This window comes from Tachysurus fulvidraco, chromosome 11 (assembly GCF_022655615.1).
Source record: "Tachysurus fulvidraco isolate hzauxx_2018 chromosome 11, HZAU_PFXX_2.0, whole genome shotgun sequence".
Taxonomy (NCBI): domain Eukaryota; kingdom Metazoa; phylum Chordata; class Actinopteri; order Siluriformes; family Bagridae; genus Tachysurus; species Tachysurus fulvidraco.
In genome coordinates this window covers 2,341,016-2,355,268 of record NC_062528.1, presented here as the reverse complement: position 1 = coordinate 2,355,268, position 14,253 = coordinate 2,341,016, and the positions used below count along the sequence as shown (strand labels likewise).

Here is a 14,253-nt window from a genome sequence, read left to right as displayed (position 1 = left end):
AACTTTTGTCTGGTCAAACCGTAACACATTTCCCCACAGTTTGGGGAGATTGAATCGTTTGGCATAATTGATACGAGCTTGCATATTCATTTTTGTCAATTAGTCACATGCGAGGAGTGAGCAGTTCCTGACAGAAATCCATATAGTTCTTTCAGTGTTGCTCTTGGCCTCTTGGCCTCTTGGCTGCATCTCTGATAAGATTTCTCTTCATCTACTCATCAACTTTGGAGGGTCGTTTTCTAATTTATGTTGTTATTTCTGTCCTTATATTTTAATATCATTAGGATGTGTAGACTGTTTATATCCGCTGTATATGTAACAGACACTTTACAATGATTTAAATGAGTATTAGCAAGTAATAACAACAGTGAAGTAATATCATATTTAATATACAAACCATGTAGTATACAGAATACATATTGCACATGTAAAGATATCCAACTGAGAGATAAATGGATGTGTTGTTAAATATTGGGCTCGATCGATGGTATTCTGCATCGATAGCAATCTTCTGCACCTATGGATAATTTGATAGGAGTCAAAACTGTGATGTTAGAATCGGTCATGTACCAATTCTCAGCATCTGTACTCATGCACTTTGAACCTCTGACTCAGATTAAGACGAGGCCAGTTTGTGATCGTACGAATAAAGGCTTTAGCACTTTTTTTTTCAATATTAAAAACTATGTGACTATTTAAAGAAAGAAGGCAATAAGTACGAGTGTAACGTCTCAGTGGTGATTTGAGACAGCAGCCACGTTGATTTTATTCATTGTGAGATGATGGATTTAGTGTGTAATAAACTCTCAGATAAATAATAATAAAAAAAATCCTCTATGGAGACAGCAGTGTTCCAGACTCTTCCTTTGTATCACCAGCCTTCACAATCACAATCCGATTGTTCAGAAAGTGAGAATTATTTTTTTTGATAACAGCAGCTCTGGCAGCATTACACCACCATACCAGTGTAACCATGACAACAAGTGCAAACAGTGGTTTAAGATCAGCTTTAACATCAAGTGAAAAACTTCAACTATTCAACATTTACATGTTTTAAAACCAGAAAGTGACATGGAAGTAAATGGAAGAAGTTGTGCTGTGATTCTAGTGTTATTCTAGCGACCTCTGCTGGCAGGGAGGGGAAATGTCCTGATTCCATACAGACATCAATCTGTAGATCTTGTGTAGAATTAAACATGCCGATCAGAGAGAGGACACTGAAGGGAATCATCGCAGAATCTTCTAGATCTGTTTGTCATCATAGACATGTGGATATTAATGTTGGTTTTTTCATGACAGGTGGATTCCTCCCCAAATTTGTTAGAAATTTATTCACGCATGCCCTGTATGGTACACACGTAAACATACTTTATTCTGCCTGTTTTGTATGAAACTGTGGCTGTAGCCTGGGTTAAGTTTGTGGAGTAAAACTATTCCTTTGAAACGTATTCATTACAGCAAGTATAACGAACTTGCACTTCCAGGTAGCATGATATTACACTTGCTAAAGGATCATGGATTAGCGGTAGTTCGATGTTTCGTATCATGTGACGTGTCCAGCAGGTATTCAATGTGACTGAGGAGAGAGTTGAAGAACTGAGGAACACCCTCGTAACCTGCAAGAAGAAGAAAAAGGACTATTACAATAGTTTAATATGTTTAAAAAAGGAGTAGCTGCAGCACGGAGTTAGGTGTGTGCTTTAAATTTGCAATTCAGTCAAACTTACTATCTAAAAACCTTATCACTCTCTTATGTCCCCTTGTGGTGCTGTTGCGCTTGGTTCCACAGAAATATACAACATATGTTTGATTTTGATGTGATTGTGGTGCTTGGCCTTACCAGGGAATATGTTAATGTCGATGATGGTGAGTGTGTGCGTGTCTATGTTCATAATGACGTCCACTCCAAACAAAGCCATTCCAAGCTCCGCCCTCAACTCCTTCACCATGGCAACCATCGCATCATCACTCGGGGCAGGGACTCGAGGCATCGTCTCATCCACCTAGGAAAATATTGCTCACCGTTTTATAAAACATACTCATTTTTATACATATACCTTATTAAGGCATGTAATTAAATGCTACTAATGAAAAGTAATTTGGGTATTAATAAGTGCGCTAATATCATTTCTACTAATTAGACATAAAATAATGTTTGCTTACTGTAGTTAGATGAGAGCAGGACTCAGGTTTGGACACCTCATGACTGTTAAAGAAAATGGTTTTCCTGTCTAAGCACAAACATACATCAAGATAAAAATGGATGTCTTCTGTGAAACACTGAGTAATATTTTCAGTTTCTTTAGCCAACTAGCCTGCTAATTCAATGTGTTTGCTTCTAGCTATCATATTATATCCTACGTACCAAAAAGTAGCTTGCTAATGACCTTACCAAATAAAATCTGTTAGACAAAAACTAGCTATTAAATCAGACAATATATTTTGTTAAGATTTATCCACCATTTGAATTGGTACTTTCTCAATTCTATGCTAATTAAGCATGCTAATTTGCAGGAATGATTTCTTCCTTCCGGTCCTTTGTGGCGCATCGATTCTTCAGTTCCTTGCTCCTGACTTTAGTGTCATTTGGTACCCATGATTATGTACCATATACAGTATGTATGCACAAAATGGGAGAAAAACATATAACCATGGTGTATAGAGACATTCGAGTAAGAGTATGTTCACACATAAATATTTGGCGTATAAGACTTTTAATGTAGGCGAGGTTTAAGAAGCCACCCCTCCTTTACTGAGACTGACAGGTGCAGAAAGCATGACTCTTTTAATATAAATAACAGGCAGAAAACAGAGGCCACGCCTCCTTCATTTAGACTGACAGAGACAGATCACGCCCCCTTTAATGTGAATCACTAACACAATGTCCATGCCATGACTAATCCATGTCAATTTTCATACTAGCAAAATAAGTAGTATTTTGTACGAGTGTATAACACGAGTGAAAGCGAATCAGTCTGAGTCAAATGAATCAATGAATCTTAATATAGGTTACAAGTATATGTAGGTTACAGTTTAGCATAGTGGAATGAATACATAAATTAATGAATGAATCAGCTTATTGGGGTGGTTCAATGAATCAAACAAGCTTTCTGACTCTCTGTACGACTCACTGTGCTGTCACACAAACCATGTGTGGCCTAAAGTGATTGACTCAGTGATTCATACATTAAGATGATACCAAAACAAAGATGGAGTATGTTTGTGCATAAAACTGTATATTTTCATTCGATCGGTTATCAGTAATAACTCGCGTTGTGTGTATAACGTTGTGAGTTTTGTGATTTAAACTCTTATTCTAACGTGTGTAGTGTTTCTATAAACCGCTGTGTGTGTATTTGGCTGTTGCACTGTTAGAACACGTTCAGACTGTTAAGCGAGAGTCGTCGTGAGGTTTTTCGCAGGGAACATGGCTGTGTGTGTGTGGGTGTGTGTGTGTGTGTTACCCCATGTTCCCTGATTAAAGCACCACTGCAGTTCTCTTAAACAAGCCAAGGAGGATGAGGCTTCTAAGCCATTATAGTTCTCACACACACACACACACACACACACACACACACACACACACACACACACACACACACACACACACACACACACACACACACACACACACACAAACACACACACACAGCCATGTTCCCTGCGAAAAACCTCACGACGACTCTCGCTTAACAGTCTGAACGTGTTCTAACAGTGCAACAGCATCTGTTAGAATCTTGGCAAGGTTGTGAGCTTTATCTCAGTGTTAAGATCAATCTGCCATCCTCTGATGAACCTTGTGAATTTTTTTTGTACAGTGTTGTCAGTCAGGGTAGAAAAACTATTTAAACAATTTTAAAAGCAATGCACTTTTTTCCTGTTGCGGTCGCTAGCACAGTTAAACCTGCAATAAGCTCCATTTAAAATGAAAACCTTTCAATGTTATATGTATATACAGCGAATGTAAAAGGTCTACACACCCTTATGAAATTGCAAGTTTTCAAAATAGAAAGACATAAATAACAACATAAAGTTCAGACTTGTTACATCTTTAATGCAATATTAAAACAAATAGAGAAATCCAGACATATATTTTTTTAAAAATTTAATTATTAAAAAAAGTTTAATGCCAAAATATCTTGGTATTTGGAGCTGTTCATTTTCCCATCTATCTTGACAAATGCTCCTGGACCAGCTGAAGAGAAGGATCCCCAAAGCACAATGCTACCACCACCATGCTACACTGTCGCTACGGTGTACCTTGGATGATGTATTGGCTTTGAGCCAAAAGTACCTTTTAGACTTAAGGCCAAAAAGTTCCAACTTTTGTCTGGTCAAACCGTAACACATTTCCCCACAGTTTGGGGAGATTGAATCGTTTGGCATAATTGATACGAGCTTGCATATTCATTTTTGTCAATTAGTCACATGCGAGGAGTGAGCAGTTCCTGACAGAAATCCATATAGTTCTTTCAGTGTTGCTCTTGGCCTCTTGGCCTCTTGGCTGCATCTCTGATAAGATTTCTCTTCATCTACTCATCAACTTTGGAGGGTCGTTTTCTAATTTATGTTGTTATTTCTGTCCTTATATTTTAATATCATTAGGATGTGTAGACTGTTTATATCCGCTGTATATGTAACAGACACTTTACAATGATTTAAATGAGTATTAGCAAGTAATAACAACAGTGAAGTAATATCATATTTAATATACAAACCATGTAGTATACAGAATACATATTGCACATGTAAAGATATCCAACTGAGAGATAAATGGATGTGTTGTTAAATATTGGGCTCGATCGATGGTATTCTGCATCGATAGCAATCTTCTGCACCTATGGATAATTTGATAGGAGTCAAAACTGTGATGTTAGAATCGGTCATGTACCAATTCTCAGCATCTGTACTCATGCACTTTGAACCTCTGACTCAGATTAAGACGAGGCCAGTTTGTGATCGTACGAATAAAGGCTTTAGCACTTTTTTTTTCAATATTAAAAACTATGTGACTATTTAAAGAAAGAAGGCAATAAGTACGAGTGTAACGTCTCAGTGGTGATTTGAGACAGCAGCCACGTTGATTTTATTCATTGTGAGATGATGGATTTAGTGTGTAATAAACTCTCAGATAAATAATAATAAAAAAAATCCTCTATGGAGACAGCAGTGTTCCAGACTCTTCCTTTGTATCACCAGCCTTCACAATCACAATCCGATTGTTCAGAAAGTGAGAATTATTTTTTTTGATAACAGCAGCTCTGGCAGCATTACACCACCATACCAGTGTAACCATGACAACAAGTGCAAACAGTGGTTTAAGATCAGCTTTAACATCAAGTGAAAAACTTCAACGATTCAACATTTACATGTTTTAAAACCAGAAAGTGACATGGAAGTAAATGGAAGAAGTTGTGCTGTGATTCTAGTGTTATTCTAGCGACCTCTGCTGGCAGGGAGGGGAAATGTCCTGATTCCATACAGACATCAATCTGTAGATCTTGTTTAGAATTAAACATGCCGATCAGAGAGAGGACACTGAAGGGAATCATCGCAGAATCTTCTAGATCTGTTTGTCATCATAGACATGTGGATATTAATGTTGGTTTTTTCATGACAGGTGGATTCCTCCCCAGATTTGTTAGAAATTTATTCACGCATGCCCTGTATGGTACACACGTAAACATACTTTATTCTGCCTGTTTTGTATGAAACTGTGGCTGTAGCCTGGGTTAAGTTTGTGGAGTAAAACTATTCCTTTGAAACGTATTCATTACAGCAAGTATAACGAACTTGCACTTCCAGGTAGCATGATATTACACTTGCTAAAGGATCATGGATTAGCGGTAGTTCGATGTTTCGTATCATGTGACGTGTCCAGCAGGTATTCAATGTGACTGAGGAGAGAGTTGAAGAACTGAGGAACACCCTCGTAACCTGCAAGAAGAAGAAAAAGGACTATTACAATAGTTTAATATGTTTAAAAAAGGAGTAGCTGCAGCACGGAGTTAGGTGTGTGCTTTAAATTTGCAATTCAGTCAAACTTACTATCTAAAAACCTTATCACTCTCTTATGTCCCCTTGTGGTGCTGTTGCACTTGGTTCCACAGAAATATACAACATATGTTTGATTTTGATGTGATTGTGGTGCTTGGCCTCACCAGGGAATATGTTAATGTCGATGATGGTGAGTGTGTGCGTGTCTATGTTCATAATGACGTCCACTCCAAACAAAGCCATTCCAAGCTCCGCCCTCAACTCCTTCACCATGGCAACCATCGCATCATCACTCGGGGCAGGGACTCGAGGCATCGTCTCATCCACCTAGGAAAATATTGCTCACCGTTTTATAAAACATACTCATTTTTATACATATACCTTATTAAGGCATGTAATTAAATGCTACTAATGAAAAGTAATTTGGGTATTAATAAGTGCGCTAATATCATTTCTACTAATTAGACATAAAATAATGTTTGCTTACTGTAGTTAGATGAGAGCAGGACTCAGGTTTGGACACCTCATGACTGTTAAAGAAAATGGTTTTCCTGTCTAAGCACAAACATACATCAAGATAAAAATGGATGTCTTCTGTGAAACACTGAGTAATATTTTCAGTTTCTTTAGCCAACTAGCCTGCTAATTCAATGTGTTTGCTTCTAGCTATCATATTATATCCTACGTACCAAAAAGTAGCTTGCTAATGACCTTACCAAATAAAATCTGTTAGACAAAAACTAGCTATTAAATCAGACAATATATTTTGTTAAGATTTATCCACCATTTGAATTGGTACTTTCTCAATTCTATGCTAATTAAGCATGCTAATTTGCAGGAATGATTTCTTCCTTCCGGTCCTTTGTGGCGCATCGATTCTTCAGTTCCTTGCTCCTGACTTTAGTGTCATTTGGTACCCATGATTATGTACCATATACAGTATGTATGCACAAAATGGGAGAAAAACATATAACCATGGTGTATAGAGACATTCGAGTAAGAGTATGTAGCTAGTAAAGCAAGCCTATAAAGTTAAATACAAATGCTAGCACAAATAATCGATTAGTGCGCTGTTTTGTGTTTAACTAGCTAACTTCACAAAAGCTTCAGAACTAAGAAATCGTTAGACAGGCCATGCTTTCAATAACAATAGTAGAATGTAATTGAGGTTTTTGTGTTAGTTTTCACACACCGTAGGGTCCAGTGGGGAAGTTCTTGAGCGATGGCCGTTCCACGATGAAGTGTTGCTCGCCCACAACAAACACTTTGTGCAGTACAGCACCGTGATTCACAAAACTCTGGAGGACGCAGGGGGGACGTACGTCTGTAAGACTGGCTTGACTGAAGATTATAGACATCTACAGGGAGATAAACTATAATGCACTGTGCTATATGAAGGTGACATTGTCAGCATGGTGAATAAGGTGATCTGGGACACAGCCAATAGACCCAACAGGGTTTGTGGTTATAAGCTCACAAAATGACTGAAAACTTCATTTAACGCACCTCATGTGAGCGAGATCCATGAGCCACCCTGGTTTTACAGACTACAAAACAAAACAACCTGAAGTTAGCAAACTGGGAATGGTAGTTCGTTTCAGGGAAGAATAAATAAAATTCTTACCAAAGAATAAAAGTGAAATAAATAAATAAATAAATAAATAAATAAATAAATAAATAAATAAATAAATAAATAAATAATGATAATAATAATAATATATAACATTTAGATTTAAAAGTCTCTCTTATTTGCTATCATCAGCTTGTTCTAGTGCTTTGTTTCATTTTTTATTATTTGAGGGTATGAAATAATTTTTATCCAGAACGTATCCTAGCTATATATGGTACATAAGCAACATACATATTTTTCTTTCCAAGAATGATCTTAGTAGCAAGCTTTCTAGGTAATTTTACTTAGGAAAATTTTTAAAGGTAAATCTGATTCAGAAAGTTAGCAAGCTCTATCAGGCATATAAAGCGTTAGCATGGTAGCTATGTGGTGAGTGTTCACTAGAAACTTTATTGTTTATTGATTGCTACAGGAAGCTATCTTTATTTACTTGCTAGCCTTACCTTGTTAGATAGTTGGCTATTAGTGGTAGCTTGAAATATTTTTTAATAAATAGCATGTTTGTTCATATGTACAAGTGGGTTTAAGTTAAAACCTTTCCTAGAAAACTAGCTAGCTCTACAAAATATATGAGCAGTGTGTGTTCTTAAATGCTAGCACTTCCTGTTAGCAAGCTGTCTAGTTCATGTTAAAAAATGAAACTTTAACTATAAACCATATATACACACATACATACGATGTTAATGTTAGTGTTTTGACTGACTTAAAGGGTAAGTGAGCTGCTTCCTGTCCACTGCTTCATGGATGGCTGACATGTCGGTGGTGTTAATTTCTAGATACGGTGGGCAGCTGATACTCTTTCCTGTATAAAAGGGTGGAAAAGGAAGAAAGATACTGTACCTTCTGTAATACCTTACTAGCTAACCAGCTAACTAGTATGAAGTAAGGATTCATGCAAAACTATGCTTTATTTTCCAGTATGTATAATTTAGGCTTCACAAATATGTCTAAACTGTTTGGTGTGTGTGTGTGTGTGTGTGTGTGTGTGTGTGTGTGTGTGTGTGTGTGTGTGTGTGTGTGTGTGTGTGTGTTTAATTGTTGGACCTCTCAGTGCGTTCTGAAGTTTGCTGATAATACGGTATGAGGCAAAGCGGTCCAGTAACTGTTTCATAGCGGGCAGTGGATCCAGCAGGACAATGTGAGGGTGTTTGGACACGTAAGTCTGAAATAAAATAAACATGCACACACACACACACACACACACACACACACACACACACACACACACACACACACACACACACACACACACACACTACAACAATGACCTGATAAAGGATCACAATCTGATAGAGGATCTATTTAGGAAGTGTTAGTGGATGATTTTATGACTCTTGGGTGATCTTTTATAAGTTGATCATGAACAGATTGGACAATTTAAGTAGTTTACTTATTACATAAACTAATGAGATGCCTTACTGGATGATACAATTGGATGATCATTCAAATGGTATAGCCTGAATTTAACCTGTTGGAGAATCTGATCAGTCATCTGATGTGATGGTGTAAACGGATCATTTACATTTACATTTACGGCATTTAGCAGACACCCTTATCCAGAGTGACTTACAACTGAGCAACTGAGGGTTAAGGGTCTTGCTCAGGGGCCCAGCAGTGGCAGCTTGGTGGACCTCGGTAGCCCAACACCTTAACCACTGAGCTACCACATTCCTTTCGAGACTATCACTTCGATAGTTTAACTGGATCACTGATTGGAGTAACTGATATGTAACTTTCTATTGTTAAACTCCGATAAGACAGAAATACTACTCATAGGTCCAAAAACCAGTGCACATAAACTCTCACAACTTAACTCCCATTTAGAGGGATGTACTGTTACTAGTAGCTCGACAGTGAAAGACCTCGGTGTTATATTAGACAGTAACTTGTCTTTTAAAAATCATATCGCCCATACTACCAAAACAGCCTTCTTCCACCTTAGAAATATTGCCAAGCTGAGAAACATCCTGTCTGTATCTGATGCTGAGAAGCTAGTTCATGCCTTCATGACCTCTAGACTGGACTATTGTAATGCATTACTAGGTGGTTGTCCTGCATCTTTAATAAATAGGTTACAGTTAGTCCAAAATGCAGCTGCCAGAGTTCTCACTAGGACAAGAAAGTATGACCATATAACCCCAATTTTATCATCTCTACACTGGCTACCTGTTAAGTATAGAATTGACTACAAACTGCTGCTACTTACATACAAGGCTCTTAATGGTTTAGCTCCCATGTATCTAACTAGTCTTCTAACACGTTACAATCCTTCACGCTCTCTGAGATCACAAAACTCAGGGCTTCTGCTAGTTCCCAGAATATCTAAGTCTACTAAAGGTGGTAGAGCATTTTCTTATATAGCTCCCAAACTTTGGAATAGTCTTCCTGATAGTGTTCGGGGCGCAGACACACTTTCCCAGTTTAAATGTAGATTAAAAACTCATCTCTTTAGTCAGGCGTACACATAATACATCCCATAATATCATGCACCAGTACATCAGACCAGCACATTTTTATGAACAGCAGATATGTTAATCCCTTTCCACTGCTTCTCTCTTTGTACCCATCCCGAGGCATCCAGACACTGTACCAGCTCCCAACGTCCTCTGTGGGACGAAGCCTTTGGACGTCCACTGAGCTGAGGCCGACTCTAAGAATCCTGAGACATCTCCAGTTAGACTCTCTGTGGTACTCAGGAGATTAGAAGTCCTTGAACCTCACACTAATACCACATTTAACTGACTGTATATTATAATCACACCCCCAGTGTCACCCATATGAGGATGGGTTCCCCCTTGAGTCCGGTTCCTCTCAAGGTTTCTTCCTTTACCAATTTAAGGGAGTTTTTCCTTGCCACTGCTGCCTGAGTCACCTCAGACTTGCTCATAGGGGAATAAATACATACACACTGTGAACTATATACATCTAATAATAATCTAGAATTTTTATTCTGTTAATTCTTATTTCTTTTCTGTGTTTATGTTCTGTAAAGCTGCTTTGAGACAATGTCTATTGTAAAAAGCGCTATACAAATAAACTTGAATTGAAACTTGAATTGAATATGATGTTTTACTGGATGATCTGAACTGACGATCTAATTGACTTATGTAATTTGTATCTGACCTATGATCTACTAAAGGATTTAATTAGTCACTGGTTGGGTGACCTACCTGAATATGTTAAATGGATGATATTAGATGATCATTTGGTGATCATTTAGTGATCGTTTGGCTTGTCCAGTTGGATTATCCTAATAGTGGATGGCCTATTTAACAGTTTGACCGGTACCATGTCAGAGGGTCTGATTGGACAATCTCACTGAATTAAATATTGAATGACTAAATTGCATGATTGGAAAGTTTGATTTGTGACCTATTAGAGAGTCACTTTAGTCACCGGTCGAGTTATCTGATTGGATGATTTGAATCTGATTGTCTGATTAGGTGACCTAAGCGATTATCTGATTAAGCTCAATGAGCTCACTTTCTAATCTCCCTTTCCAGAAAGAGATGCTTAATTGAGTCTAATCATTTCCCCCAATATAACCTTTACTGAATGATACGTTGGTAAAATGTTTTAAATGTTGTGTTTGTCTGCGTTACCTGGAACTTGTCTAGAAACTGTTGTGATTGGCTGTCATGCTCTGCCTCTACAATCACATCAGAGAGCTTGTGTACGATGATGTCGAACGGGCCCTGAGACTCTATTGGCCGACTCAGGTCTATCTAAGTGGAAAGATAAGTATGTGACTCTCAGAAGAGAAAATGGACAGTATGTGTACAGGTAAACATTTTCAACTTTATTATCTTATATTGGCATACATGGTTTCTGGTGTATGTGTGTATGTGTGTGGGGTGGGTGTTGGTGGTGGTCTTGTGTTGAGATGTTGTGCAGGTGTCTGTGACAGTGAACACAGGAATGAAAGCAAAGCCACCTGCAAGAGACAAAGAGAGAGAGAGAGAGAGAGAGAGAGAGAGAGAGAGAGAGAGAGAGAGAGAGAGAGAGAGAGAGAGAGAGAGAGAGAGAGAGAGAGAGAGAGAGAGAGAGAGAGAGAGTGTGTGTGTGTGTGTGTGTGTGTACAGTGATATGTTTTTTAAGCTTGTTGACCAATGAATAAAGAGGTGCTGGTGTCTCAGGGAGCCGTACTGACTCTGTGGTCTTTTGTCTCTCTCTGTTTTTATTCATATGATCCTGATTAACTCACTGATTTACTAATTGTTTGACTCTCTGTTGGGTTGACACATTGATTGACTCATCATTCACCTCAAATATTGATGCATTGGTTGATTCATTGAATCTAGTTTACCAGTCATTGATTTAGTCACTGATTTACTCATTGATTAAATAATTAAATAAATAATTGTTTGATTGACTCACCAATTGACTCATTATTGGACTCACTGATTCACTAACTGTGTGCCTGAATAGTTGACACAGTGATTGACTTATTGTTTGATTAATTGGCCAAATGCTGACTTTGATTACCTCTTTGAATGACTTATTGATTAACTTATTGCTTAACTAATTGGTTGTTTCAATATTTGCCGCATTATTTGACTTATTGATTGAATCATTATATGACTAATTTGTTTAATAATTCACTGAATGATTGACTAATTGTTTAATTGACTCTCTGATTGACCCACTGATCGACTCGCCATGTCATTTTCATTAACTTGATTAGTCTCTTACTGATTTCCTCATTGTTTATTGAATTATTTTGATATATTATTTGACTAATTTATTGACTTCCTGTTTAGTTACCTTTTCACTAATTGACTTACTAATTGACTCGATGATTTTAGTGATGTGTTTTTAGTCAAAGATTAATTGACAGCTATTTTCTAATTGCAGCAATAAACACTTTTATGTAATTATCTTTTATGTAATTATGTAATTGTAAGTACCGAATACAATTGCTAAAAATAATGAGCCATTAACACTGACTTACCTCAACCACCTCAATACCTCTGCCTCTAAAGAGAGACCAAAGGACCAAATTAATATCAAAATATATTCTAATGTCTGTTCTACTTAATCTATATTTTACACATACCATTTTCAGTCTACTACACAGTCTAAAAAGGTAATCGATATTCAGCTCGCAGATCAGTGCAGTATGATATATAATACAGTGGGGTACAGAAGTATGAGGCCACTTTTGGGGATACTTCTATTTTCTCAAAATTGTTCATTACAAATGTTATCAGCAGCTTGAGTCAAAAGTCTTTACATGAATACATGAATATTTACATGATTTTCAGAACTTCTAAATATTTGGTTTTCCCAAATTTGTGTGAATGAACATCTGATGTAAATGTCTACTGTTAAATCTGTTAGAATGTCATCTGAACATTAAGAAAAATACTATCTGATCTCTTCCACATACATGAGCTTATAGATGCACATAACCTGCTAGTGACACTGTGATTGGCAGGGGAGAGAGATTATGCCCCTCCCATTTACATACATAGAGCTTAGGTCCAATTAAAAAAAAATTCCAGATTTTAACTGTGGTGTCAGACTGCAATATATTTACTGGGAGTCTGGAGCTGAGTCCTTATTATTATTATTATTATTATTATTATTATTATTATTATTATTATTATTATTATTATTATTATTATTATTTGGACATTTAGAACTTTAAAGAATGTATGGTTTATTTATAGAATACTATGTAAAATATTACATTATATATTGTAATTAGAAACCACAGCACGACTTTAGTAGAAACAAATCTGCTAATACCCATTCTTTATAATATATAATACAGTAATTTATTGTATATAGACAATATTTAGTGTGCTAGATGTCTAATAAGAATGCTCCCTAATTCCCATAAATGCAATGCACAGGGTATAAAAAAAGAGCAATATATGGTCAATAGTAAGTGTAAGAAATCTCACTACTAGCCACTATTAGCACATTTGTGTATGCTACATATACTACTTTAAACTTAATGTACGTACATAAAAGCAGTATGAAATAATGACGTCACGCCATAAGTCGTGCACTAGACTAGTCATTCAAATAACATTGTGAATTTTAAGGACTTTTAATTTTGACTGCAAAAAGCTTCTATCAGGGTTCATCATCACTAGAAATAACACCCTACACCCTGTGTGTCTCCATACAGCAAAGAGTGTAAAGTCGCATTACATTCCGTATAGAAAGATTCCGTATAGTAATGCATTAAAATTAAACCATCGTTAATTAACTTATGGAAAAAAAAAGAGAAAAGGTTTTTGGTTCTCACGCGCACAGGTGAGCGAACGCGCTCAGGTTCATCCTCCGCCGTTTCTTTACGCTCAGGCAGAAGCCCACTCTCCTGCTCGCCATGTCGGTCCGACCTGCACAAAAACACCGGAGTGGATACCAAGATGCTCAGGTCAGGATAGGAGGAGTCAGAGGTTAGCTCTAATACAAATTTAAATATATTGCAATATGCATTAAGAGTTTACATCACAAAAAAAATAAAAAAATAAATAACAATCAATTATTTGCTATTTATATATTTATATTGACTATTTATGACACCACAGAGGTTTCAGTGCGACACATTAAAATAATAATTATTATTTAAAAAATGCAGATAAAACAAATTATCTTTATTATATGGCATT

The 14,253-nt window shown here is 36.8% G+C and overlaps 1 protein-coding gene and 1 long non-coding RNA gene across 2 annotated transcripts; both read right to left on the bottom strand.

The window, feature by feature from the left end:
* Positions 1-368: 368 nt before the first annotated feature.
* LOC125145951 lies at positions 369-2,295 on the bottom strand. Its single transcript, XR_007144438.1, has 3 exons — positions 2,164-2,295; positions 1,841-2,003; positions 369-1,616 (listed from the first exon to the last, which is right to left on the bottom strand). It is a non-coding gene; the product is annotated as an uncharacterized LOC125145951 (long non-coding RNA).
* Positions 2,296-5,529: 3,234 nt separating this feature from the next.
* On the bottom strand, positions 5,530-13,977 carry LOC113637823 (inositol-tetrakisphosphate 1-kinase-like). The gene is made up of 10 exons (XM_027138712.2): positions 13,887-13,977; positions 12,579-12,603; positions 11,230-11,352; positions 8,672-8,789; positions 8,331-8,429; positions 7,504-7,544; positions 7,190-7,355; positions 6,485-6,552; positions 6,162-6,324; positions 5,530-5,937 (listed from the first exon to the last, which is right to left on the bottom strand). Exons 1-10 carry the CDS (start codon positions 13,967-13,969, stop codon positions 5,834-5,836), a joined length of 990 nt encoding a protein of 329 aa, XP_026994513.1. The 5' UTR covers positions 13,970-13,977; the 3' UTR covers positions 5,530-5,833.
* Between the last annotated feature and the right edge of the window lie 276 nt (positions 13,978-14,253).